The following is a 25194-nucleotide window of genomic DNA, read 5'->3' as shown; positions in this document are numbered from 1 at the left end:
CAGTCGAGGACGGCCCAAAGCCTTGGGACCCTGCACCTGTGTGGGAGACCTGGAAGAGACTCTTGGCTCCTGGCTTCAGATCAGCTCAGCACCGGCCGTTGCAGTCACTCGGAGAGTGAATCATTGGACAGAAGATCTTCCTCTCTGTCTCTCCTCTCTGTATATTTGACTTTCCAATATAAATAAATAAATCTTTAAAAATAAAAGAAAAGAAAATCAGAGTTAGAGGGAAAGAGAGAGAGAGAGGGAGGAAAGGAGAGAATTTTCCATCTGCTGATTCACTTCCCCAGTGACCAGGTGACCAGGTGACCAAAAGGGGAGACTGAAGCTAGGAGTCTCATCCAGGACTCTCATGTGAGTGCAGGGTCTCTGACATTTGGGCCGCCCTCCACTGCTTTTCCAGGCCGTTAGCAGACAGCTGGATTGCAGCGGAGCAGCCGGGACACAAGCTGGCGCTCTATGGGATACCAGTGTTACACGCGACAGTTTATTCATTACGCTGGCCCCAGCGCTTCTGATTTACTTGAAAGGTAGAGTGACAATGGGGGAGGGAGAGAGAGAGAGAGAGAGAGATCCGCCATCGACTGGCTCACTTCCCAGACACTTCACCCAGTCTTGCATGGAATGGGGGAACTCAGGTAGGTGGGAGATTCCTGCCTCGCCCATGAGCAGGGAGCTGGACAGGAAGCAGACCAGCTGGGCTGCAGCCACTGCTCCAGTTGTGTCAAGCACGCTGGTTGCTGTCTGCATTGCCAGCATCCCAACCGGGTGTGGGTTCAAGTCCAGCTGTTCTAGCTCCCATCCAGCCCCCTGTGGACGCACTAGGAAAGCAGCTGAGGATGGCCCAAGTGCTGCGTGCACGTGGAAGCCCCAGATGAGGTTCTTGCTTCCTCATTTCAGACTGACATGGCTCTAGACCCAACCATTAGGGAGTAGACTCTGTGCGTTTCAAGTAAAATTTTTAAAACTTTTTTTTTATATTGGAAAGTCAGATATACAGAGAGGAGGAGAGACAGGGAGGAAGGTCTTCCATCCGATAATTCACTCCCCAAGTGGCCACAATGGCTGGAACTGAGCTGATCCAAAGCCAAGAGCCAGCAGCTTCTTCTGGGTCTCCCACGCGGGTGCAGGGTCCCAAGGCCTTGGGCTGTCCTCGACTGCTTTCCCGGGCCACAAGCAGGGAGCTGGATGGGAAGTGGAGCAGCTAGGATACAAACTGACGCCCGTATGGGATGCCGATGCATGCAAGAAGAGGATGTTAGCCACTAGGCCACCCTGCCGGGCCCTCAGTACATCTTTTAAGGAAGTGCTGATGCATTTGTGACTGGTCACCCTCTCCTTTCCTGGCAGGCATCTGACAGCTCGGAGTGTCCCAGCCCCAGGGCCCGCCCACGCAGGCTTTGCGTCCCTGACCTGGGGCACACTCCACCCTCCCTAGGACTGGGAAGGTGTCAGCTCCGCCTCTCCAGCTCCTTGCTGTGTCTTGCAGGCCTTCCACACGTCTGCAGGACATGCAAGGGCACCAACAGTATTCCCCCGGGACGGTGACTCCAGCTGGCCAGGAACGCGGCGTGGGGGGCGTCACTTGGGCAGCAAGCACGGTGAGCTCCGTGTCACCGTGGAGCCCATGGCTGTCTCCGCTGTGTTCCTCTTGGTGGACAGGTTGGTGGCAACTCCTAGGAGCCGGGGTGCCATCACAGGCTGCCCCCCCAGGGCGTGGTGTTCCCTTGGCGTTCCTCCCCAGTCACGTGTTGCAGTGTTAGCGTGCGTTCCCTGTGCTGCTCGTTCCCCTGCACCCCAGGCTCAGGAGCCGGGCTTCACCTCGCACAAGGTTCCCTTTCAGGAGCGCTCCTCTCGACCTGTGCAGGCCCTTGGGCTCGCCCTTCCCCCCGGGCGTCTTAGAGGTGAGCCCCAGTGTGTGTTGGGTTTTGAGGTCTGATCTTGGGGATGGAGAGCTGGGAAGCCAGAGTGTGTGCTCCAGGAGCTCGCCAGCAGCGCCGCCTGCCCCCAGCTCAGGAGAGCCCAGGTGTGGACAGGCCGCCTGCCCCCAGCTCAGGAGAGCCCAGGTGTGGACAGGCCGCCTGCCCCCAGCTCAGGAGAGCCCAGGTGTGGCCAGGCCGCCTGCCCCCAGCTCAGGAGAGCCCAGGTGTGGCCAGGCCGCCTGCCCCCAGCTCAGGAGAGCCCAGGTGTGGCCAGGCCGCCTGCCCCCAGCTCAGGAGAGCCCAGGTGTGGCCAGGCCGCCTGCCTGGCTGTGTCGGGAGACTGCTCCCATGCGGCTGTGAGGAAGCAGGCCCAAAGCGCATGTGAATGCTGAGGGCAGCGCTTGATCCTGGCAGGAGCACTGCAGGATGCTGCCCCTGGCCAGCCTGTCGTGGCTCCCAAGGGCTTTCGAGTCAGACCCTGCCACCAGTTCCTGCTGGAGATGGAGGAGGGGGAGCGAGAGGCCCAGCTGGCTGTTGGGTTACCGACAGGCTTTGGGCGCAGTGCTAAGACAGGAGGACTGTGACACATGGTTTGCAAGAGCCGAGAAGCCTGCTGCACCAGGCCTGGGCCTGTGCCTGCCACCGTCCAGGGCGGGCAGCGGTAGCCTCAGACCCTGATGGCCGAGGCTCAGGCCTGCACTGCTTCAAGGGGTATTCCAGGGCTAGCTAGAATGCTAGCCTCCTGTATTCTAAAGATTTATTTTTATTATTTTTTTATTGGAAAGGCGGATATACAGAGAGGAGAGACAGAGAGGAAGATCTTCCGTCCGATGATTCACTCCCCAAGTGAGCGCAACGGGCCGATACTATGCCGATCCGAAGCCAGGAGCCTCTTCCGGGTCTCCCACGCGGGTGCAGGGTCCCAAAGCCTTGGGCCGTCCTCGACTGCCTTCCCGGGCCACGGGCAGGGAGCTGAAAGGGAAGCAGGGCTGCCGGGATTAGAACCGGCGCTCATATGGGATCCCGGGCGTGCAAGGCGAGGACCTTTAACCACTTGCGCCACCACGCCGGGCCCATAGCCTCCTGTATTCTAAATGACAGGAGTATTAATAATGTAATTTTGAGTGAAAACTCCTCAGAAAAGCTTTTGTTTAACAGCTGTGGCAGGAACTATTGTAGGCCCTGGGTGTACCGCAGGAAATAGAAGAGATGGTATCAGGTGGCACCGGTCATGTGTGGGCGCCTGCTCTGGGGCACGCCCCTTGCAGCCAGCAGCAGCTGCAGCATGGCGTACTGGCGTCCCCTGCTGTCGGCACCCTGGCTTCTCAGAAATTGAACATGTGAGGGGACAACGGGGAACAACCCTCCCACAATGGGTAAGAGGAAGGGCGTCCCATTGCTTGGCTACCCCAGGCCCTCCTCAGGCACCTACAGAACTGATGGCCCGGTCCTCCCGGCCCCGGTTCCTCTTACCAGAGACAATGTGAATGCTACTTACCCTGCAGGACCCCTCGCAGGGTCTCACAGTGGGGCAAGCTGCACTTCTTGTATCTCCTGGGAGTGTTGTGCAGAAAGTCAGGGGCGGAATGTGCTGGTTTTTGGTTGTGGGCCGTGTTTCCCATCCCTGGGGGGACGTCTCAGCCCTGCTGAGGGTATCGGGCCCACATTGCTGCCTTAGTTTGGGACAGACTTGCCCTGCACCTGGTGGCCATGCTCCGAGTCTCCCCCAGCAGGCACACTGCTGGGTGCACCCAGAGGGCTGCTCTGGGTGGCTGGTCGTGGTGCCTGCTTTGGGTTGGTGGCTGGATCTGCGTGGCGGAGGAGGTGACCAGGTGGCACGCACACACATGCTCACAGATGGCGCTGAGCATTTGCTTCGTGGTCTCTGGTGTGCTGGTGACTTCTAGCCATGCCTAGCGCTCGCCACACTTCCCCCGGCTCACACCGCCTGCTCCCCGCGTAGGCCTCGGGGTGGCTCTCTTCCCCTCTGCGCTGGCCACTCTACAGGATGGGCCTTGGACCCAGTGTGTACGTGGCCAAATTTAGGGTGCTGCAGGTGTTGAGGTCTGGGGGGCTGCGGGGTGTAGCTGCACGGAGCCCCGGGGCTTCTCATCTTGTTGAATCCTCAGCTGTACCTCTGGGGCGCTTCCAGAGGGCAGCCCGGTGATGGGCCTAAGGTGAGCCGTCGGGGCAGCTCAGGCCGGAGCCTGGCTGCACCAGACAGGTACAAGGGAGCGGGAGGGCTTGGGAGCACGGCTGCCGTGGCCCACGTGCTTTCAGGAGACAACTCTCGCACTGTGGGCTGTAGTGGCTAAAGCCAGCATCCCACATGGGTGCCCGTTTGCGTCCCAGCTGTTCCATTTCAGTCCAGCTCCCTGCTAGATGACAAGGGGAAAGCAACGAAGATGACCCCATGCTCGGGCTCCAGCCACCCATGTGCGAGACCTGGAGGAAGCTCCTGGCTCCTGGCTTTAGGTCTGACCCAGCCAGGGTCAACTATAGATGGGAGACCTCTTTCTTTCTGTCTGTATTTCTCTGTAACTCTAACTTTCAAATAAATAAATAATGTTTTTTTAAGGGCCAGCTCTGGTAGCTGTGGCTGGAGCCCTGAGGACTCCCCTCTTGCTGGGCCATGTGCTTGTGCCTGAGGGGAACTTAGAGGGAGCAGCTGTAGTTGGGCTGTGCGGTGCCTGTCAGGGAGCGCCAACCTGGGGTAGACGTGCCAGGAGGTGTGGCATCCAGGTGGGCAGGACCTGTAGGCGTGTGGCCCCAGGGGGTTCTGGGCAAGGCTGGCCCTTTGAAAAGGAGGTGTTCCCATCTGTCTCCGTGGAGTCCTGAGGCACTTGCTGCCGGCTGCAGCCTGCTTGGGGCGGGGGGCTTGGCGTGGCTTCCCCAGGAAGGGGCTGCTTGGGAGGTGAGATGTGAGCAGCCCTCTGCCTCTGTGGGGCAGGGTTCAGGGCTCTCCGGGAAGGCCCGAGGAAGTTTTGGTGAGGTGTGGGTGGCCTGGGGCGAGGAATCCCAGGCCAGCACTGTGGCTTTGTGGTTGGGGCTTGGCTGTGGCGACTGGCCAGTGTTCATCTGGGAGCTGCGTGGGGACTGGTGAGGCCTGTCCTTGACGCTGCCTGACAGCGAGATTTTCACTCCTGATGACAACTTTCTCCCTTGAACCACCCTTTTCCAGGCAGGCCAGGCAGCAGGGATCTGGCATTTTCCGGGGCACAGTGAGGTTACTAGGGGGGTCTCAAAGGATGCCCAGTTTTTATGACCTTATTTCAGTGTGATTTCAAACTTGCGGGAAAGTTGCCAAGAAACACAAGGAGCTGTATGTAGTTTTACCCAGGTTGACCAGCTGTTTACATTTGGTTATTTTTATTTTGTAATTTAATTTTAATTTATTTAGCTTTTTAAATTTTAATTAGTTTTTAACAAGTCAGTATAATTTGTACATATGATTCTAAGAGTATAATGATACGCTGTTCCTCCTTCCCTCTCCCTTTAGTCTTTGAGATAACGTTCTTTACGTGTATATTGCAGTAAAAGGGTTTAACACCCACGGAACTTAACAAGTAAACAAAGCAGGCTGAGCATGATAGCTTATCTGACTAATCTCCCACCTCTGAGCCCTGAGTCCGTAGGGGCTCTGGTTCAAGTCCCGCTGTTCCACTTCCCATCCAGCTCCCTGCTGTGGCCTGGGAAAGCAGTGGAGGATGGCCCAAACCCTGGGACCCTACACCTGCGTGGGAGACCCGGAAGAGGCTCTGGACTCCTGACTGGCATTGTGGCCACTTGGGGAGTGAATAGCAGATGGAAGATCTTCCTCTCTGTCTCCCCTCCTCTCTGTGAATCTGCCTTTCCAATAAAAATAAATATTGAAAAAATTAAAGAGCAAAAAGAGCACCCTAGTGGGCCCCATAAGCAGCTGTGAGCATGAGCTGACTGGAAAAGCACCGTCCCCTGCCTGCAGCGGGTCTTAACGGAGTCCGTATGTTGAGGTCGGGCAAGGGTAACTGTCTGAACCATCAGTTAGGTAAAGTACAGAACACAGTCTTATAAAACTATTTACAGCAATACTTTTACACTAGGCATTTCTTTCTCTTTCTTTTTTTAAGATGTATTTGTTTTTATTTGAAAGGCAGATTTACCGAAAGAAGGAGAGAGAGAAAAAGAGAGTTTCAATCTGCTGATTCACTCCCCAAGTGGCCGCAAAGGCCGTAGCTGAGCCGACCCAAAGCCAGGAGCCAGGAGCTTCTTCTGAGTCTCCCACGTGGTACAGGTCGTATGTGGGCAGTCCTCTGCTGCCTTCCCAGGTCACAGGAGGGAGCTGGATGGGAAGTGGAGCAGCTGAGAATCAAAGCGGCGCCCCTATGGGATGCCGGCACCACAGGCAGAGCCTTAGATCTGGTTGTGTCTCCTGGCTTCCATGTGACCCCGCTGGCCCTGGCTGTGAGGGGCATGCGGCGCTGAACTGGATGGGCAGTCTGTCTCACGTGTCTCTCTACCTTCCAAATGTCCAGAACATCAGGACGTGACGGTAATGCAGTGCCGTCCAGATCCAGTCCATACTGAGCGTCATGAGCTGCTGCCCAAGTCGCTGTGGCCAAGCCAGGACCCTGTGCGGCGTCCCTCCAGTCTGGCCACTCCAGTCTGGACCGCTTTAGTGGCCCGTGTTGAGTGTCGCACGGCCATGATCAGGGCTCAGGTCTTGCTCACCAGCTGCCCCTTTCAGATATGCCTGCTCATCCTTGTGGCGGAGGTGCCATGGACAGGCATCTTGGTCCTCCGCTCCTGTGCTGTGTAGCCAACACGGAGTGTGGGGAAGTTCTGCAGCCCCACGGGCCTGGGGTCCCAGCTCGTCCCCGCTCGTCCCGCTCCGTCCCAGCTCATCCCAGCTCCGTCCCCCCATGGGCCTGGGGTCCCAGCTTGGGCCCAGCTCGTCCCCGCTCCGTCCCCGCTCCGTCCCTGCTCCGTCCCGCTCCGTCCCCGCTCCGTCCCCGCTCCCCTTCTCGGAGCTCTGCCTCCATGGGAGTCAGGGTTCTGTTGGATTCTGCACTTTGTAACCCATTGTTCCCCTCACTTACATTAATTAGTTCTTTCCAGACTCAGCCAGTGGGGGCCCTTTCAGCCCCACTGCTGTCCCCAGGAGGTGTGTCTTCATGTTCTTTGTACTGGCTGGACTCTGCAAACCGTTTGTTTCTAATAAATGCGCCAGTGCAGTGCATTCTAGAACTCATTCTGTTCTACCAGGTGGGGGTATTTATGGTATGTTTGTGGTGGGGAGGGGTTGGTGATCTGTGACCTTGGGCTGTGTGGTTTTCTTTGATGCTCGCAGCTTGTTGGGCACAGGTAATACTGACCATGTAGGTGGTTGACACCAAGGTTTTTCCCAAGCACTGACTGTGCCCCTGGAGTTTCAATCTCTTCAACAACTTGTGGAAGCAGGGGACTCAAGCCTGCTTTGTTAAACATGAGCTGGGGAGGCTCAGAGAGGCTGGTCACCAGGCTCAGGTCACACAGCTGGTGACCAGGGACAGAGCTCCAGATCAGCTCAGTCTGGCTGAGATCTCCCCTTGCTGACCCACTGGTCAGGAACTGAACGTCTGAGCTCCACGCTGCAGGCTCCGTGCAGGTGATGTCGCTAACAAGTTTCTGGTTGAAGGTCTCTGCCGCTGCCCGTCCTTTGTCCGCATGAGAACCAAGGCCGAGGAACCAGCATGCGATCATCACCTTGCCCCACTGGCCAAAGCCTGTTTGCTTTTACTGCAGTGGCTCCGGGTCCTGGTGTTTCCGTAAAATCCAGACCCTAACTGTAAACCTCTTATTTTCTTCCTGTAGGAATTTACTTGCTAGAAAACACAGTGCAAGACTTGACAAACACAGTGACTTGGGATGGAAGTTATTTGGAAAAGTACCGCTCCGAGAGAATGCACAGAAAGAGTCAAAGAGAATACGAAAGGTACCCAGGCTGGGGAATGAGAACTCCGCTGTGTGTGCAGCTCATGTTCCAGAGCCTCGCCGAGACGCCCGCCGCTCACGCCTTGCCATAGAACGCCCTGTGCCCGCTGCATGCCGAGTCTATCCAGAAACGGGGGTGGTTTAGCCACTGTTGTTGCCTAGTTGGTCCCGCACACCCCAGAGTTCTGGCCGTACAGCCAGGCTCCAGCTGTTTAGGATTTGATTCCTTTGCATGTTGGAAGTCGGGGCTGCGGGTGTGTTACAGCCCAACTTGATGAATTGTTTGATAATGAAGCACTCTGTGTGGGCTGTTAGAGTAAGTACTTTGGGTGCTGCTCTGGGCCAGGAGGCCCTTCCCTCCGTGCTGCTGGGCTCCTAGGCCCCTCGGGAGGGAGGCTGAGATCTTCTGCTGTGGGTTCAGGGCCAGGCTAGGCCTGCGGCATTCCCATACGCCTCACCCCCGACAGCCTCGGAGCGAGGGACAGCAGCTGCAGGCATGTGCACAGCCGGCCCTCAGCGTGTGTCCTCCTGGGCCCGAGGGCCGGCCCTCAGCGTGTGTCCAGCGTGGGGCCATCTTGCTGGGCTGCTGGGGGCTGGTGTTTTCACAGGGCTCCCCACACCCTGGCCTTCTCCAGCTTTCTAGCTGCATCGGTGGTTGCTCCATACACACTGCGCAGGCCTGCCAGGCGCTCAGCAGCGGGCCTCGTGGCTGCCGCTGGAGTTGGAGGACATGTCCATACTGTGAGTGGCCCCAGTGCCAGCGCTGTGCACGTCTTGGCAGGGTGCACAGGCACCTGCACTTAGAAGAGCAGCAGGGCCGACTGGGAGTTCCACACTGAGGTATTGCTCTGTGCTGGTTGTCAGCCAGTTCCTGTGTCCAGTTGGTTGTGTGACCAGAGGCCCTGGAACAGACTGACTTGTGCAGGTCACACAGGTGGCCACGGCAGAGCTGCAGTCAGGGTGTGGCGGGAGGATGCACTGGGGATGGTGTGCAGCGTGGCCCAGGTCGCTGAGCCAGACGGCAGTGCAGGGAGGTTGGCGGATGCCCTGGGGAGCATGGCAGACTGCCTGGAGCTGAGGTCACTCGGCAGTCCCCGGCTGCTGGCCTCAACCAGGTGAGAAATGGGGTCTGGCCCAGGGCTGCATCCTCAGGTGGGGGTGGGGGCTGGGGCTGCAGCATGCTAATCCTTTTAGTACAGATCACAACAGCTGCTGACCTGCTGTGGGGCCAGGCTGACCTGCTGCTGTGGGGTCAGACTGACCTGTTGCTGTGGGGCCAGGCTGACCTGCTGTGGGGTCAGGCTGACCTGCTGTGGGGTCAGACTGACCTGTTGCTGTGGGGCCAGGCTGACCTGCTGTGGGGTCAGACTGACCTGCTGTGGGGCCAGGCTGACCTGCTGTGGGGCCAGGCTGACGTGCTGTGGGGCCAGGCTGACCCGCTGCTGTGGGGCAGGCTGACCTGCTGCTGTGGGGTCAGGCTGACCTGCTGTGGGGTCAGACTGACCTGCTGCTTTGGGGCTAGGCTGACCTGCTGTGGGGCCAGGCTGACCTGCTGCTGTGGGGTCAGACTGACCTGCTGCTGTGGGGCTAGGCTGACCTGCTGTGGGGCCAGGCTGACCCACTGCTGTGGGGCCAGGCTGACCTGCTGTGGGGCCAGGCTGACCTGCTGCTGGGTGGAGCTGAGGTGTGGAAACAAGTCTGGGGCACTGACCTTGGCCAAAATGGACTTGATGTTTGTTCTGTCTTCCACCGTCTGGTGTTGTCTGCACTCTGGAGACTAAGTCAGGTCTGAGTTGGAGTTGCTTCTGTACATGTTGCACTTTGAGCTGGAATTCCTTCTTGCACCTGCGAAGGCAGAATCACAGCTCAGCACGTTGGCGTGTGCAGGGTGGCATGCATCTCCCAGGGAAGGAACCGCCAGGCTGCTGCTGAGTTTTTGGAAACTGCTCTTAAGAAGCGATGACGAAGGCTGCTTTCCTCCAGCTCTTAGCATCAGCGGCGTCATGTTCACGTTGCTCTTTGTAGTCTCCTGCTTGCTCGGGCTGAGTGTGGGTTGTCGTTGACCCTGAAGGGGTTTCCCCCTGACTGACGTGACTAGGCCAATTACGTGTGACAGCACTGCCGAGTAGAGGTCATCTGGCTGCCTCCGTCATCACCGCTGTAACCGTGCCCACGGGGGCCACCCGAGCTGGCGGCTGGTGTGCTGCAGCACTGGCCCCGCATGGCTCTTCCCCTCCCGCCCCCTGCGCTGGCATGGCCCGCCTGGGCTCAAGGTTCTGGACCGCTGCGGTCCATGATGCTGACAGGGTAAATGAGCCGCTGGGAAGCTTCAGCTCCATGCCCTGTCCCTTTCTCTGGAGTTAGTTTTTAGCGTTTGTTCGGGAGACGGATGCAGAGCGACCCTCCTGCCCCTGGCACTGGTTCCCTCCCCAGGTGCCCCCAGTGGCCAGGCCTGGGCTGCAGATGACAGGAGCCTAGTTCCTGGAGGCTTGGCCACTGCTTTCTGGGCTCCACGGTGGTGGAGAGCTGGAGTCGGGGCTGGCAGTCAAATGCGGACACCTTGATTTGGGCATGGGCTTCTTCTCTGCTGGACTCGCCCCCGCTTTTACGATCACTGAGATGTGTGCATTTACGATTACTGCTCAAGAGAAAGCGGCCCTGCCTGGTGGTCTGAGGGCGTGGATTAGTCACGCTGCCTGCGCCCGACGCTGCTCTGCCAGTTGGCTGCATGGCTTTGGGCAAACAGCCTGGCCTCCTTTTTTTCTCATCTAGATAATGTGGCACATTGTGGGCCCTGCCTCCAGGGCGGTAAGGACTAAAGCAGCAGATCCATGTTGTGAGCCTGATGAATGCAGCGAGGGCTTGAATATGCTCGCTCTTTTTGTGGGCTCAGCTGCGTTTGTCCACCTTGCACAGCAGCAAGCGGGCATGAGAAGGAGGGCACAAGCCGGGGCCCATGGTGAGGGCAGGACCCTGGGCTGGGACGCAAGGAGCTGTGTCCAGCCAGGCCCTGGGCTGGGACGCAAGGAGCTGTGTCCAGCCAGGCCCTGGGCTGGGGTGCGAGGGCTGTGTCCAGGCCAGGCCCTGGGCTGGGGTGTGAGGGCTGTGTCCAGGCCAGGTCCTGGGCTGGGGTGTGAGGGCTGTGTCCAGGCCAGGACCTGGGCTGGGGTGCGAGGGCTGTGTCCAGGCCAGGCCCTGGGCTGAGGTGCGAGGGCTGTGTCCAGGCCAGGTCCTGGGCTGGGGCTGGGAGCACAGTTGCAATAGGTTCTTGTGGCCTCAGGCAGCCCATAGCGGGGCTCTGCATCATGAGAGCCTTGTACCTGCGGGCCTGGTCTGATTTCCGGCTGTATCTCTCCCTGTGGGTGTGATCTGGGGCCAGCTGTCCCTGCTCGCTCTCCTCTTCTGCTCGCTGGCTGTTCCTGAGGTCGCTGCCTGCAGAGCTGTGGGTGAGGAGGTGATATGTACGTTGTATTGCCTCCAGAATTGGTCATTGGGGAGAGCTCCCAGGACCCGAGTTGAGGGAGAGACCGACCTTCCATCCACTGACTGAGTTCCTTCATGGCTGTCACAGCCAGGCCTGAGCTAGGCCGAAGCCAGGAGCCAGGAGCTTCTTCCAGATCTCCCACATGGGTATAGGAGCCCAAGGACTCCAGCCGTCTTTTGCTCTTTCCCAGGCACATTAACAGGGAGCTAGATGGGAGATAGAGCAGCTGAAACTGGGACTGGTGCTCCTGTGGGGTGCTGCTGCTGTAGGGAACAGCTCGGCGTGCTGTACCGTGACGCCAACCCTGTACTGGTCCGCTTTCGGCTTTGGCCTCAGGAGACTTAACATTTTGAGGGAAATTTGAAATTTTATCCCAAATCTTTACTTATATAGTTTATTTGAAAGGCAGAGAGAGACACATACACAAGTATCTGCTGGTTCACTTTCCGAAATAGCACAGCAGCTTAGGCTGGGCCAGGTTGGAGCCAGAAGCCGGGAGCTCTGTGTGGGTTCCCCTGTTGGCAGGAGGGACTGGAGGTGCAGGGTGGCCAGGACCTGAACCCAAGGTTCTGAAGCCAGATCTCTTCTTAAATGTCCAAAGATTTTTTTTAAAGATTTATTTTATTTTTATTGCAAAGTCAGGTATACAGAGAGGAGGGGAAACAGAGAGGAAGATCTGTCCGATGATTCACTCCCCAAGTGAGCGCAACGGCTGGCGCTGTACCGATCCGAAGCCAGGAGCCAGCAACCTCCTCCAGGTCTCCCACGTGGGTGCAGGGTCCCAATGCTCTGGGCCATCCTCGACTGCTTTCCCAGGCCATAGGCAGGGAGCTGGATGGGAAGCAGGGCTGCCGTGGTTAGAACCAGCGCCCTTTTGCTCAAGGTGAGGACTTCAGCTCCTAGGCTACTGTGCCAGGCCCAATGTTGAAAGATTTATTTATCTATTTGAAAAGCAAAACTACAGAGAGAGAGAGAGAGAGAGCGAGATCTGCTGGGTCATTCTCCAAAAGGCTACAGTGGCTAGGACTGGGCCAGGCCTGAGCCAGGAGGCAGGGACGTCAGGGGCGGGCAGCATGCTGACCATTGCCTCTGCCTTCCCAGCATCCGGGAGTCCAGCTCGTAGGGGCTGCTGGCGTCTCAGGTGGCACTTTAACCTGCTGTGCCAAAGGCCTGCCCTGCTCTTCTCAGTTATTGTGTAGTGGAAATTGAGTCACCTTTTCTGTCTCTCATGTCATATTGCTGAGAGATTATCTTTATAGGGGACAACGTCACCAAAGCTGCAGCTCCCAACGTTGTGGCACCCACGCGACCCAGTGCGTTGTGGCACCCACACGACCCCCCAGTGCGTTGTGGCACCCACGTGACCCCCTAGTGCGTTGTGGCACCCACGCGACCCCCCAGTGCGTTGTGGCACCCACGCGACCCACCAGTGCGTTGTGGCACCCACACGACCCAGTGCGTTGGTACCTGGACTGTGAGGGGCACCGGCTTTCAGCCTTAGCCCTACTCCCCTGGCATGGAGATGCCTCCTGGAGCTGGGGCCTAGCAGGCGTGTCTCAGGAAATGCTGCAGGAATGGTGCTGAGGGCGCAGGGCCAGTGGGCACGTCAGGGTGTGACACCATGGGAAGGTACCAACGGGGCTCACCTCTCTGCAGAGTTCTGTAGTTGCCAGAGAACTGGAGCAGGCAGAGATGCAAGGTGAGGGGTGGCTGGGGAGTGCGTGGCTGGGGTGTGCGTGGCTGGGGAGTGTGTGGCTGGGGCGTGTGTGGCTGGGGAGTGCGTGGCTGGGGTGTGCGTGGCTGGGGTGTGCGTGGCTGGGGCGTGTGTGGCTGGCCCAGCCCTCCCGTCGCCGGGTCTGTGGGCGGGTGGTGATGCTGTGCCCTGGTGCAGTGCCTCCTGTGAATGAAGGGGTCTTTCTTAGCCTCCTTGGCCATCCGCTTGCCCACCAGCATGGAGCCGCTGTCTGGGTTCCTCTGTGTGGTGGGGAGACGGGCATTGTGCGAAGGGAAACTTGGCTGGGTCCTGGCTGCCTTTGGAGTTCATCAGGGGTCAAAGACATTGGAGCAAGTCTGCAAATAATTAATTGCTCTTGGAATAGAAGTTGCAAAGGAGAACTTCTCGTGACCACAGAAGTTGCTAGACCATCTGGCAGGTACCATCCACAGCAGTGTGAGCAGGGTAGAGAGGGGGCGACACACATCTGAGAAATTAAGAAGTAAAACGGATACAAGATAGCAGGTGGCCAGAGGGAAGCCCCCTTCTCCAAGGAAGGAAGTCACCTCCGGAAGGCTCGCTGCCTCAGCCTTGTCCTGAGCTGCTTGGGGAGTGAAATGACAGGAGTTGATGGGGCACAGCTTGACCAGCCACGCTCCTTACTGATGTTCACTGGCCAGTGCATGATGACCAGGAAGCAACAGTGTGACAGAGGACAGTGGTCGGAGCGTGACTGTCTCAGGACCTCCTTGAAGCGCACAGTCCTGTGGCCTTGAACTGTAGGCCACTACAGACCCTCGCCGCAGGCCTGGCCTTTAACCCCGACTGCAGACCCTCGTTGCAGGCCTGGCCTTTAACCCCGTGACTGCAGACCCTCGCCACAGGCCTGGCCTTTAACCCCCTGACTGCAGACCCTCGCCGCAGGCCTGGCCTTTAACCCCCTGACTGCAGACCCTCGCCGCAGGCCTGGCCTTTAATCCCCGCGTCTGCAGACCCTCGTTGCAGGCCTGGCCTTTAACCCCCTGACTGCAGACCCTCGTTGCAGGCCTTGACGTTGTCTTGGTCCCGGACTTTTGCCCCCTTGCAGACTGCTACCCGGAGTCTGACCTCGGCTCCCTGACCTCCGTCCCAGGCACCAGCAGAGTGTGAGCTCACGATTCCCACACAGCCTGCCCTGCTGTTCCTGACCGAGCCACACTGTTGCTTTTTGACAAACTCCTGTGGCAACACATTTCTCTAAAATTAAGTTGTTTTATTTTTCCACGGGACTGCAGACAGCTCTGAGCCCAGGTCCCTGCTGATGTGTGGGAAAGCAGCAGGTCAGGGTCCCCGTGCGTGGCCCCGTGCCACCCGCGTGGGAAGCCGGGTGGAGTTCCAGGCTGCTAGCAAGCACGACCACGTGCAGCGAGAACCTCTCAGTGAAAGATGTCCTGTGTTTCCTCTCCCTCTCACTTTGCTTTTCAAATGAATAAATAGCTTTTTTTTTTTTAATTTGTGTTTATTTGAAAGACAGTTACAGAGAAGGAGAGACAGACCTACATCTTGCACCTCAGGCTCATTCCTCAAATGGCTGCCATGCCCAGGTCTGGGCGAGGATGAAATGAGGGGCCTGGAACTCCGTCCTGCTCTCCCGTGTCGGTGTCAGGGGTCCAGACACTGGGACTGTCGCCTGCTGCTGTCCCACACACAGTCCATCCTGCTCTCCCTTCACGGGTCCAGTCATGGCACTGTCGCCTGCTGCTGTCCCACACACGGTCCGTCCTGCTCTCCCTTCACGGGTCCAGACACGGCACTGTCGCCTGCTGTCCCACACACGGTCCGTCCTGCTCTCCCTTCACGGGTCCAGACACGGCACTGTCGCCTGCTGTCCCACACACGGTCCGTCCTGCTCTCCCTTCACGGGTCCAGACACGGCACTGTCGCCTGCTGTCCCACACACGGCAGGGCCCTGGGTCTGAAGGGCAGCAGCTGGGCTGTGAAGTGGAGGCAGCTTGACCACCTATCATTTTTTTAAGTAGAAGTGAAACTTCGTAAGTAGAGCAGATATTAGAGCCTGGGCGTTGATGTGTTGGAGTGGATTGGGAGCAGCTTCTGACTCCTAGCTGTAGCGCTGTGTATGAGCTGAGCGAGGAAGGAAAGCTGCCAGTTGTGTAACAGTGGCTGGGGGGGCCTGGTCACGTGCTCAGCGCACACCGCCGCCGTGTTCTGAGACTGGGAACCTCTTGAATGGCGCTCTGGAATCTCAGGTCCTCAAGCCCAGGAGCAGACTGCCTCCTCTTCCCTTGCTCTTGGGAACCACGCTTGCAGCCGCAGCACAGGCTGAGTGTGCAGTCTCCAGGCAGTGCCCCCAGCTGAGTGCAGGGAGAAAACCGAACCGAATGCTCTGAGGTCAAGGTCGGGGGCTCCTAGAGAGGCACCGGCAGCAGGTCTGCCAGCTGGGACTCGGGGCAGTCCCCCACTCAGGCGTGCGTATAACGTGGACAGGGAAACCCAGAGCAGCTCTCAGTTCTGCTGGAGGAACGGGCTCCCGACCTTGGGGTGCAGGACTGCCCCCTTCAGCCCTCAGGCAGCCCCACTGGCAGCAGCCCCACTCAGGAAGGGCAGATCCGTAGGAATACTTTGTTCCCAAGAAGGTGGATGAAATACTAATTTTTAAATTGGACGATTTATTTGAAAGGGACAGAGAAGGAGAGAGGAAGATAGAGCCCCCCCACTGATGTGGTTCACCCCTCAAACGGCCACAGTGGCTGAGACTTCGTCCGGTCTCCACCTGGGTGGCGGGCGCAAGCACAGGGACCATCTTCGGCTTGCTGCCAGATGCAGCAGCAGAGAGACCGGAACAGCTGTTACTTAGGGGGCGAATCACCGGACGGATGATCTGCACCAGGGCTGACACTGCATGCTGGCTAACCCACTGCAGCACCGGGTGACTTCCCGCTGATGTTTAATCTCTCTTCCCTGCCTGCGGGCTGGAGTGCACACAGCTGTGGGACATGTGTGTGGCTAGAGACCGGGAAAAGGGAGTCACAGGGATCCGGGAGTACTGGAGTGCTTCAGGAGGGAGTGCTCAGAGGAGTGACCCGTCAGGGTCCTTAAGAACTGCCAGCTTACCGCCAAGCTGTGGGTTCAATATAGCCAGACTTAAAATCTGGACTTTGGGCCAGACCATCGGCAGACCCCAGATTGGCCACTGGGTGGTGCACTTGCTGAGTAATGTCATACAGCCAGGGCTTGAGCAGCACACCTCACAGGAAGCAGGTTGGATCCAGTGTCTGGGATCCAGCTGGCTGGGGTGCACATCGCCCTGCAAGGGGACTGGACCTGAGTCTAGGCAGAGCGATCAGCAGGTGCAGAATGCGATTCAAAGCCCCTGGTTGAGGAGGAGCTACGATGTCCTCGGACAGCAGCCGTCAGGCCCCAGCAGGTGGCACGGGTGCCGCGGTCAAGCACCTGTTTGAAAGGCTGCAGCTAACAGGAGCGAGCACGTCTGAGTTGGGAAGATACGTAGAGAATGTCACTAAAGAAAGAGCAAGTGTAGGGGCTGGCATTGTGGCAAAGTGGACTAAGCCATGCTGGAGTGCCAGGTGGAATTCCATCTGGCTCCCTGGATGCTTCTGGAAAGGCCAAGGAGGGTGGCTCAAGTGGTTGAGCTCCTGCTTCCTGCATGGAGGGTGGCTGAAGGTCCAGGTTCCTGCCTCCGGCCTGTTATTTGGGGAGTAACCCAGAGGATGGAAGATTCACTCATTCTGTTTTTCCTTGTGTGTGTGTAACTCTTCAAATAAGTAAATCTTTTTTTTTTAAAGATTTATTTTATTATTTTTTTATTGGAAAGGCAGATATACAGAGAGGAGAGACAGAGAGGAAGATCTTCCATCCGATAATTTACTCCCCAAGTGAGCGCAACAGCCGATGCCGATGCTATGCCGATCCAAAGCCAGGAGCCTCTTCCGGGTCTCCCACGCGGGTGCAGGGTCCCAAAGCTTTGGGCCGTCCTCAACTGCTTTCCCGGGCCACAGGCAGGGAGCTGGAAGGGAAGCGGGGCCGCCGGGATTAGAACCGGCGTCCATATGGGATCCCAGGTGTGCAAGGCGAGGACCTTAACCACTGTGCCACCGTGCCGGGCCCTCAAATAAGTAAATCTTTAAAAAAAGAAAAGTTTGCTTCAGAGAAAAGAAAATGGCCAGAGAAAAAGTAGGATATTCCCTAGTAAAGACGTGGTGATGCCAAGAGCGCACTGGATAGCGGGGTCGTGACTCGGTGTGAGGTGTGAGGCCCGTGGCGGCCCGCCCTTCTCAGTAGTCACTAGCTCATGCCGCTGGGCAGAGGCAGCCTGGCATAGGTGCTGAGCAGCACCGTCACCCAGCTGTCATCACGTGCACACGCAAGCTGGCCTGCCACGTGCTGGGAGAGGCCTGGCCACGTGCTGGGAGAGGCCTGCCACGTGCTGGGAGAGGCCTGGCCACGTGCTGGAAGAGGCCTGCCTCGTGCTGGGACAGGCCTGTCAGGTGCTGAGAGAGGCCTGGCCACGTGCTGGGAGAGGCCTGTCACGTGCTGGGACAGGCCTGGCCACATGCTGGGAGAGGCCTGTCACGTGCTGGGACAGGCCTGGCCACGTGCTGGGAGAGGCCTGCCATGTGCTGGGAGAGGCCTGGCCACGTGCTGGGAGAGTCCTGGCCATGTGCTGGGAGAGTCCTGGCCACGTGCTGGGAGAGGCCTGCCACGTGCTGGGACAGGCCTGGCCACGTGCTGGGAGAGGTCTGCCACGTGCTGGGACAGGCCTGTCAGGTGCTGGGAGAGGCCTGGCCACGTGCTGGGACAGGCCTGTCAGGTGCTGGGAGAGGCCTGGCCACGTGCTGGGAGAGGCCTGCCACGTGCTGGGAGAGGTCTGGCCATGTGCTGGGAGAGGCCTGGCCACGTGCTGGGAGAGGCCTGCCACGTGCTGGGAGAGGTCTGGCCATGTGCTGGGAGAGGCCTGGCCACGTGCTGGGAGAGGCCTGGCCACGTGCTGGGACAGGCCTGTCAGGTGCTGGGAGAGGCCTGTCAGGTGCTGGGAGAGGCCTGGCCACGTGCTGGGAGAGGCCTGGCCACGTGCTGGGACAGGCCTGTCAGGTGCTGGGAGAGGCCTGGCCACGTGCTGGGAGAGGCCTGCCACGTGCTGGGACGCAGGCTAGAAGGGTGTTTCCTGTCAGTCCTGGGCCCAGAGGGTGGTCCCCGAATTTGCAGGGTGAGGTATTGAGAGGGAATTTTGTGACACTAAATGCTCAGATGGGAAAAGAAGAGAGATCTTAAATAAAAATCAGCTTTTACCTAAGAAAACTGTAAAAGGGGAAAATAAGCCCAGAGCAAGCGAAAGTAAACGTGAGAACAGAGACCAACAGAATTAGAGACAAGAAAATGGTACTGGGATCAAGGCTAGTCTTTTGAAGTCATCACTGTGGGACGAGGGTGTCGGGGTGGCACCCTAACTAGTGTCCTACTGCCTCCCTCTGTGCTGGCGTTATTTACAGAGTGAAAATGATCATTTGGGGGCCAGCATGACGGGGGCCCGTAGTCACTTGCTGGCTCATCCTCTGGCTGCTCTGCTTCCCATCCAGCTCCTTGCTTATCCGCCTTTCCAACAAAGACAAATAAATAAAAATAAATACAATTATAGTTTTTAAATGATTTTTAAAAATGTTTATTTTTATTGGAAAGTCAGATATACAGAGAGAAGGAGAGACAAAGAGGAAGATCATCCGTCTGGTGATTCACCCCCTAAGTTACAGCAATGGCCGGTGCTGCACTGATTCAAAGCCAGGAGCCAGGAACTTCCTTCAGGTCTCCCACACAGGTGCAGGGTCCCAAGGCTTTGGGCCGTCCTCCACTGCTTTTCCAGGCCACAGGCAGGGAGCTGGATGGGAAGTGACGCTGCTGGGATTAGAACCGGCGCCTATATATGAACCGACACATTCATGATGAGGACGTCAGATGCTAGGCCACCATGCCAGGCCCTAAAATTATGGTTTAAAGCTGAGTTTTGTCAAGCTCTCTTTCTGAGCCAGCTGGTGTGAACATGTGGTTTTCTTGTTTGGCCATGCAGGGGTTCCATTGCTGCTTGCTCCACCCATCACAGAAGCACCCCACACTGAGCTGGGACCCCACTGCCTGCTCCACTGACTGCCCCTGCACAGACAACCTGAATCGGACCAGAGGCTGGGATGTGAGCCTGCGTTCGATGGGGGGTGCAGGCGTGCCTAGCGGGGTCCTCACCGCTTCCCCATACCCACCTGCATGATCATTTTAAGCAATCAATACGATTGCATGAATTAGCCAGGCTGCTTTTGACCTGGTGTTTTTGCCAGAAGTTTCTCCTGTAGATAAATGTGTAGGTGAGAGTGATTGTTATAAGGATTTTGAAAAAGCAGAAATGGTCTGACCTTGAGGCGGTCACGAGCTGGTTAAATCCTGAATCAGGCCTTGGAGAGTGAGGTGGAGAGCATTTGTAACGTGTGTGTGCTGTGTGTGTGACGAGGTCAGCATGACCTTGGGGTGCAGCGTGGAGCTGGAGGGATCCGAACGAAGCAGGTGGGGGACGGCTCCGGAGAGGGGAAGGGACGTGAGCTGGGTGTGTGGGCAGCAGGGTGGGGGACCTGATGCCAGAGGCTGGCTGCTCTGGGAGGCTGCAGAATGGTGGAGGAAAATGAAGGAACAGCACAGTGCATCAGAGGTCTGTGGCTCCCCAGAACGCATCTCAGCCAGCGCCCAGAGCAAGGGGGGCAGTAGTGGCCAGAGTGGAGAGCCGGCCGCTCCCGTTTGCCTCCAGGTTTTGTTCACGTTGCTCGCCTCGTCAAGCTCCAGGACTTCGTTGTTCTTGGGCAGGGCAGGCGTGTGGCGCGATGTTGGGCCTGTGTGTGAGTGCCCGCTGCACTTGCGGCCCCGCCCCTGCTGAGGGACACCTGCGGGGACAGGGGAGGACTCAGTGCTCACCTGTGCACTTAGCACCCTCTGTAAGCCACAGCACGTCATGCATGTATGCTTGCGTCTCAGGCCTGCATCCAGGGCTCACGTGGTCTGCCTGAAGGGGATGTGGGGGCACGGCCTGGGGGAGGCTCTCAGTTCTAATGGCCGCTCACCAGCTGCTCCAGGACCGGGAGTTTGTGAGCGCCTCAGCCACCTTATCTGGGGAAAGAGTGAGGCGCAGACGATGCTCCCGGCACCTGGATGGGTCTCCCATTGGTGCTGCGCTCGAGACAGCACGCGTCATTTCTGCAGTTTTAGGGCTCCAAAGTGTGACACGAGCCTCCTGGTTGGCACCGGGGCAGCAGGCTCCGTCTTTGCAGAGGCTGCTGAGCTGGTCCTTTTTCTCCCAGCGTGTCAGGGCCACGAGCACTCCCTGCTGTGACTGCCTGTGTGTCTCGTCTCTGTTGGCTGTCAGGGCCACGAGCACTCCCTGCTGCGACTGCCTGTGTGTCTCGTCTCTGTTGGCTGTCAGGGCCACGAGCACTCCCTGCTGTGACTGCCTGTGTGTCTCTTTCGTCTCTGTTGGCTGTCAGGGCACCGCTCTACTTCCCTGTTAGCACAGTCTGCCATGACACATCCCGAGGTCTGAGTGTTAACCAGCTAGGTCGCAGCCTCCGTGGACGTGTTGCAGGGCTTACTGTGTAGATGGGCAGCCCCGGGGCACCTGCCCTGGCCAGGGGGTGGCGTTCGTCATTGCTCAGTGCTTGTCCGTCCACACCCGGGAGGTGCAGGGAGCAGGCCCTGTCACCACAGGACTCGCTGACCAGGACCTGCGCCCAGGGCACTGCCGAGATCCCCAAGTTGTACTGAAACTTGGTCAAAGCAGGGTGATGTGGTGTTCGGCGGCCTTGGGGGGCCTTCTGGGAGCTGGCTGTTCTTGTTACTACAGATGGCTGTGGCCTGGGGATTGAGCTGCGGCCTCACCAGCGTGTGGCAAAGGAGAGGGCCCTGGGGTGGGGCCCCTGGGGCAGAAGCCTGGCAAGGTGAGCAGGAGGCTGTCTGGGAATGGGGGGGGCATTGGGAGAAAAGCAGGGTAGGCGCAGGGGCTGCCAGTGGGCTCTGAGACGGGGGGGGGAGCTCGCCGGGCCCCCCGAGACGTGAGCTTGGGTGCTCCTGTGCTTTACTTACTTGTTTGACTTCATCGTACTTTCATTAAAATAGTAACTTATTTACTTGAAATTCAGAGTGACAGAGAGGGAGAGAGAGAACTTTTACTCCCTGGTTCACTTCCCAAATGGCCACAATGGCCAGAGCTGAACCTGTCCAAAACTGGGAGTCAGGACCTTCCTCCAAGCCTCCGATGTGGCTGCAGGGCCCAAGGCTTTGGGTCATCCTCCACTGCCCTCCCTGGATGGGGAGCAGAGCAGCTGCAGCTTGGAGCAGTGCCCGAGGAGGATGACAGCACCGCACGTGGCAGCTGTACTCACTAGGCCATAGTGCTGGTCCCTGGTTTACTTTAACGGCAACATTTTTAAGTTAATTAGCTTAGTATGGAGTGGGCTTTTGGCATGATTTGGTTAAGCTGCTTCCCACTCCAGTCTGCCTAAGCTCTCGGGAAGGCAGCAGGTGTCCGGTCAAGTAGTGTCCTGCCACCCTGCTGGGGGTCCTGGAGCAAGCTCCCCCCTCTTTGGGCCAGTCCTTCTGGAGCCATCACGGGCAGACAGGCGCTCTCTGTGTCTGCCTCTCCAGTAAATGGAATTCTTCAGAAGTGAGTGCAGATGTGGTAGCAGAGTGCCAGGGGCAAAGCGCCGCATGCAGTGCTGTCCCCGGGGAGGGCCTGGCCCTTCTCCACCTCAGCCCGCCGCCCCCTCCTCCTGCACCTGCTGGTGCTCCCTCTCCACCTTGAGGCCAGGTGCACACTCCTTGCCATGACCTCCCCTGGCCTTCAGCTCTCCCAGCTCTGTCCAACTCTCCTGGCTCTGGGGACCCGGCTTCGTCCTGCCCCAGGCCTCTGCCCCATCTCACCCCCAAGCTGGCCTCTTGTCCTGGTTGACTCCCTGCCACCCACCTGTCTGGACACACCTCCCCGGTATTTTCCACTCAGAACTCTTCAGCTGTCGTTTTAAAGAATTATTTGTTTTTATTTAAAACGCAGAGTTATAGAATCCGAAGGAGAGAGAGAGAGAGATCTTCCATCTGTTGGTTCGCTCCCCAAATGGCTACAATGGCCAGAGCTGAGCCAGTCTAAAGCCAGGAGCAGGAGCTTCTTCTGGGTCTCCCATGTGGGTACGGGGCCCAAGGACCTGGGCCATTCTCTGCTGATTTCCTAGGCCATAAACAGGGAGCTGGACCAGAAGTAGAGCAGCTGGGACTCAAACCTGTGCATTTGTGGGTTGTTAGTACCACAGGCCAAGGCTAAACATACTGCACTATGGAAGCAGCCCCTCTTCTGTATCTTAAATGCCTGCCTGTTGGCTCGCTGTTTTGTGGCCTGCCTGTTACCCTCTCTTCTTGTGAAGTGTAAACTCGGGAAAGCAAGGAGCAGATCTGTCATCTTCAGCCCAGGACAGAACTTGGTCTAGTGGATGGTTCATCTGTAAATCTACAGATTTGGAAATGGATCATGAGTGTCAACGCCTCAGACCTTACTGTGTCGGGAACAGTTTGGTCACTCCGGGAACAACATCCATGCTTTCCCATGTCCTTAAGTGTTCTTCCAGAATTTGGCTTTTATTTGTGAAGTCCTGGTATTTTGTGCAGTTGCCTGAAGATGTACAGACGAGGTAACTGTCCTTCAGTGGCCTCTCAGCCCCCGTGAGGTCAGCTGGCCTGGCCACATCGCTGTTGCCAGCAGGTGTCTCAGCAGGAGGGCCAGTGTCACAGACCCAGCAAGCAGGTGGCCCAGTGTGCCAGTGAGGATGCCGGAAGCCCGGCAAACTCTGGGCAACTCGGACATGCAGGGCCGGGTAGGGGCGAGGAAGTGGCCTGCTCACGTTCTGGCTGTCGTCTCAAGTGTCAAAACTGAGTGAAGGCCAGCCTGTCATCACATGGGCTAATGCGTGGTTAGACCTTGGTAAACGGTGTGAGTCTGGAATGCAGGTTACAGCCTGCCACGGATATGAGCAGGTCATGTTGGCAAGCTGCCTTGGCATGTGTACAACACACACTTAAGGCATAGCTCTCCCATGTTACCTTTTTTTTTTAAGATTTATTTATTTTTATTGGAAAGTCAGATTGACAGAAAGAAGGCGATACAGAAAGATCTTCCGTCTGATGTTCACTCCCCAAGCAGTCCAACGGCTGCAACTGAGCCAGTCTGAAGCCAGGAGCTTCTTCCAGGTCTCCCATGCGGCTGCAGGGTCCCAAGGCTTTGGGCCGTTCTCGACTGCCTTCCTAGGCCACAGACAGGGAGCTGGATGGGAACTGATGCAGCTGGGATTAGAACCGGCACCCATATGGGATCCGGGCGCATTCAAGGCGAGGACTTTAACCGCTACGCTATTGTGCCAGGCCCTCCCGTGTTACCTTAAGTGTACTGGTGGGCTCCTGATTGCTAAGGTGCGTGGCACGAGGTGTCAGGGTGTGGGCTGGAGATGGGGAGAGGTGGGGCTGCCTCCATATGTACGTTGCTTCCAGCTGCAGACATTGCTTCCCGGAAGTGGTCCCCATGAGCCCCCAGGCTGGGCCAGCCACCCCAGCCGCCCGGGCTTCTGTGCTGAACGCTTAGCACAGAGATGTGGTCTGGCTGCTGGGCCTTGCTTGTTTCTGTTCCCCGGGCGGAGGATTCTGAGCACCTGCAGGCTGGGGCTTCAGAGGGCACCCTGTGAGAACGCAAGACTGGGCAGCCCCCATGCTTGGCCTCGTGGCTGATGGCTCCGGGGAGGGGGCAGCACCCCTGAATGAGCACGGGAGGAGGCCAGAGCTGGGTGAGTCCTTCCTGGGGCAGCAGCCGTGGCAGGCCACCTGGGGTCACGAGAGTGCATCCAGGCGCCTGCCGCATAGAGGGAGCCGGGCGGGAGGCAGCAGTGTAATTCTGTGTTGGTGCCTTCCTGGAGGTGGTGGACCTGGCAGAGGCCTTGCTGCAGGTCTCTCGGCGGGGGGCGCCCTCAGAGGCTTCCCCTTCTGACTAAAGTTAGCCAGAGCCGCGCCCTCCCACAGCCGCGCCCTCCCAAAGCCGCACCCTCCCAGAGCCACGCCCTCCCAGAGCTGCGCCTTCCCACAGCCGCGCCCTCCCACAGCCGCGCCCTCCCACAGCCGCGCCCTGCATGTGGACACCCATGTGACCACTCAGGGTCAGCGGTGTAGGGAGAGGGAAAGGAGATTTAGAGGTCTTTGCTACAGAGTTCCCTTACCGGGTGCCACAGTAGCTGGGTCCTGGGGCTAAGGCAGGCTGCAGCCAGGAGCCTGGAGCTCCGTCCGGGTTGCCCATGTGGGGGGCAAGGACCCAAGTACTTGAACATTCCCTCTCAGACACATTAGCAGGGAGCAAGATCAGAAACAGAAGAGCTGGGATTCGGTCTCGGATGTATGGGGGTGCCGACGCCTCGAGTGGCAGCTTAACTCACTGCACCACAAAACCCACCCACGATGGGCAATTTTTGATATTTTGAACATACTTTGTTCATTTTGCCACTTTCCATTTCTGGAATGTTGAGCCCTTTGAAAGTAAGTTGCAGCTCAGAGAGTAAAGACAGGCTGGGCCGCATCCCCTGCAGAGGCCTCGTGGTCGCTGCCCAGCCCTGGCTGCTGGCTCCACGTGCCTGCTGCTGCAGGAGGCTGGGCGGACGGCTCTGGCTGGGGGCCTGCCTGGTGCCAGCCATGGTGGGCCTCTGGGGTGAACCAGTGGATGGGAACTCTGTCTCATTTTGTGTCTTATCTCTCTGCCTCTCAAATTATGAGAGGAACAAAGAAGAAAGACAGCATTCTCCTGGATGACCTGGCCGTGTGCGCAGCTGGCCTCCGGTGACCTGGCCGTGTGCGCAGCTGGCCTCCGGTGACCTGGCCGTGTGCGCAGCTGGCCTCCGGCCTGCGTCTGCTCCTGACCCGCCTTGGCTTCCCCCACGTTCTCCTGCTTTCCGTGTGTGGTGACGGTGGGGGACTGACGGGGGAAGAGGGTCACGTGGGATCCTGGGAGCCTGTGCGGGCTAGGCGAGCAGTTACGCAGCATGAGCAGGGCGCTGGGC

The 25194-nt window shown here is 58.1% G+C and overlaps 1 protein-coding gene across 5 annotated transcripts in view; it reads left to right on the top strand.

Moving 5' to 3' along the window:
- Nucleotides 1-25194, top strand: part of TBC1D14 (TBC1 domain family member 14) — an 88476-nt gene that overhangs the window by 22272 nt on the left and 41010 nt on the right. For all 5 annotated transcript variants that reach the window (XM_040966386.1, XM_040966388.1, XM_040966384.1 and 2 more), the window contains exon 3: nt 7755-7875. In XM_040966386.1, coding sequence (XP_040822320.1) covers nt 7755-7875 — 121 coding nt within the window. The remainder of the gene's footprint in view (nt 1-7754; nt 7876-25194) is intronic.

Source organism: Ochotona curzoniae, unplaced genomic scaffold (genome assembly GCF_017591425.1).
Source record: "Ochotona curzoniae isolate NIBS_2020 unplaced genomic scaffold, NIBS_Ocur_1.0 scaffold_4505, whole genome shotgun sequence".
NCBI classification, from domain to species: Eukaryota; Metazoa; Chordata; class Mammalia; order Lagomorpha; family Ochotonidae; genus Ochotona; species Ochotona curzoniae.
This window is presented reverse-complemented; position numbering and strand designations above follow the sequence as displayed.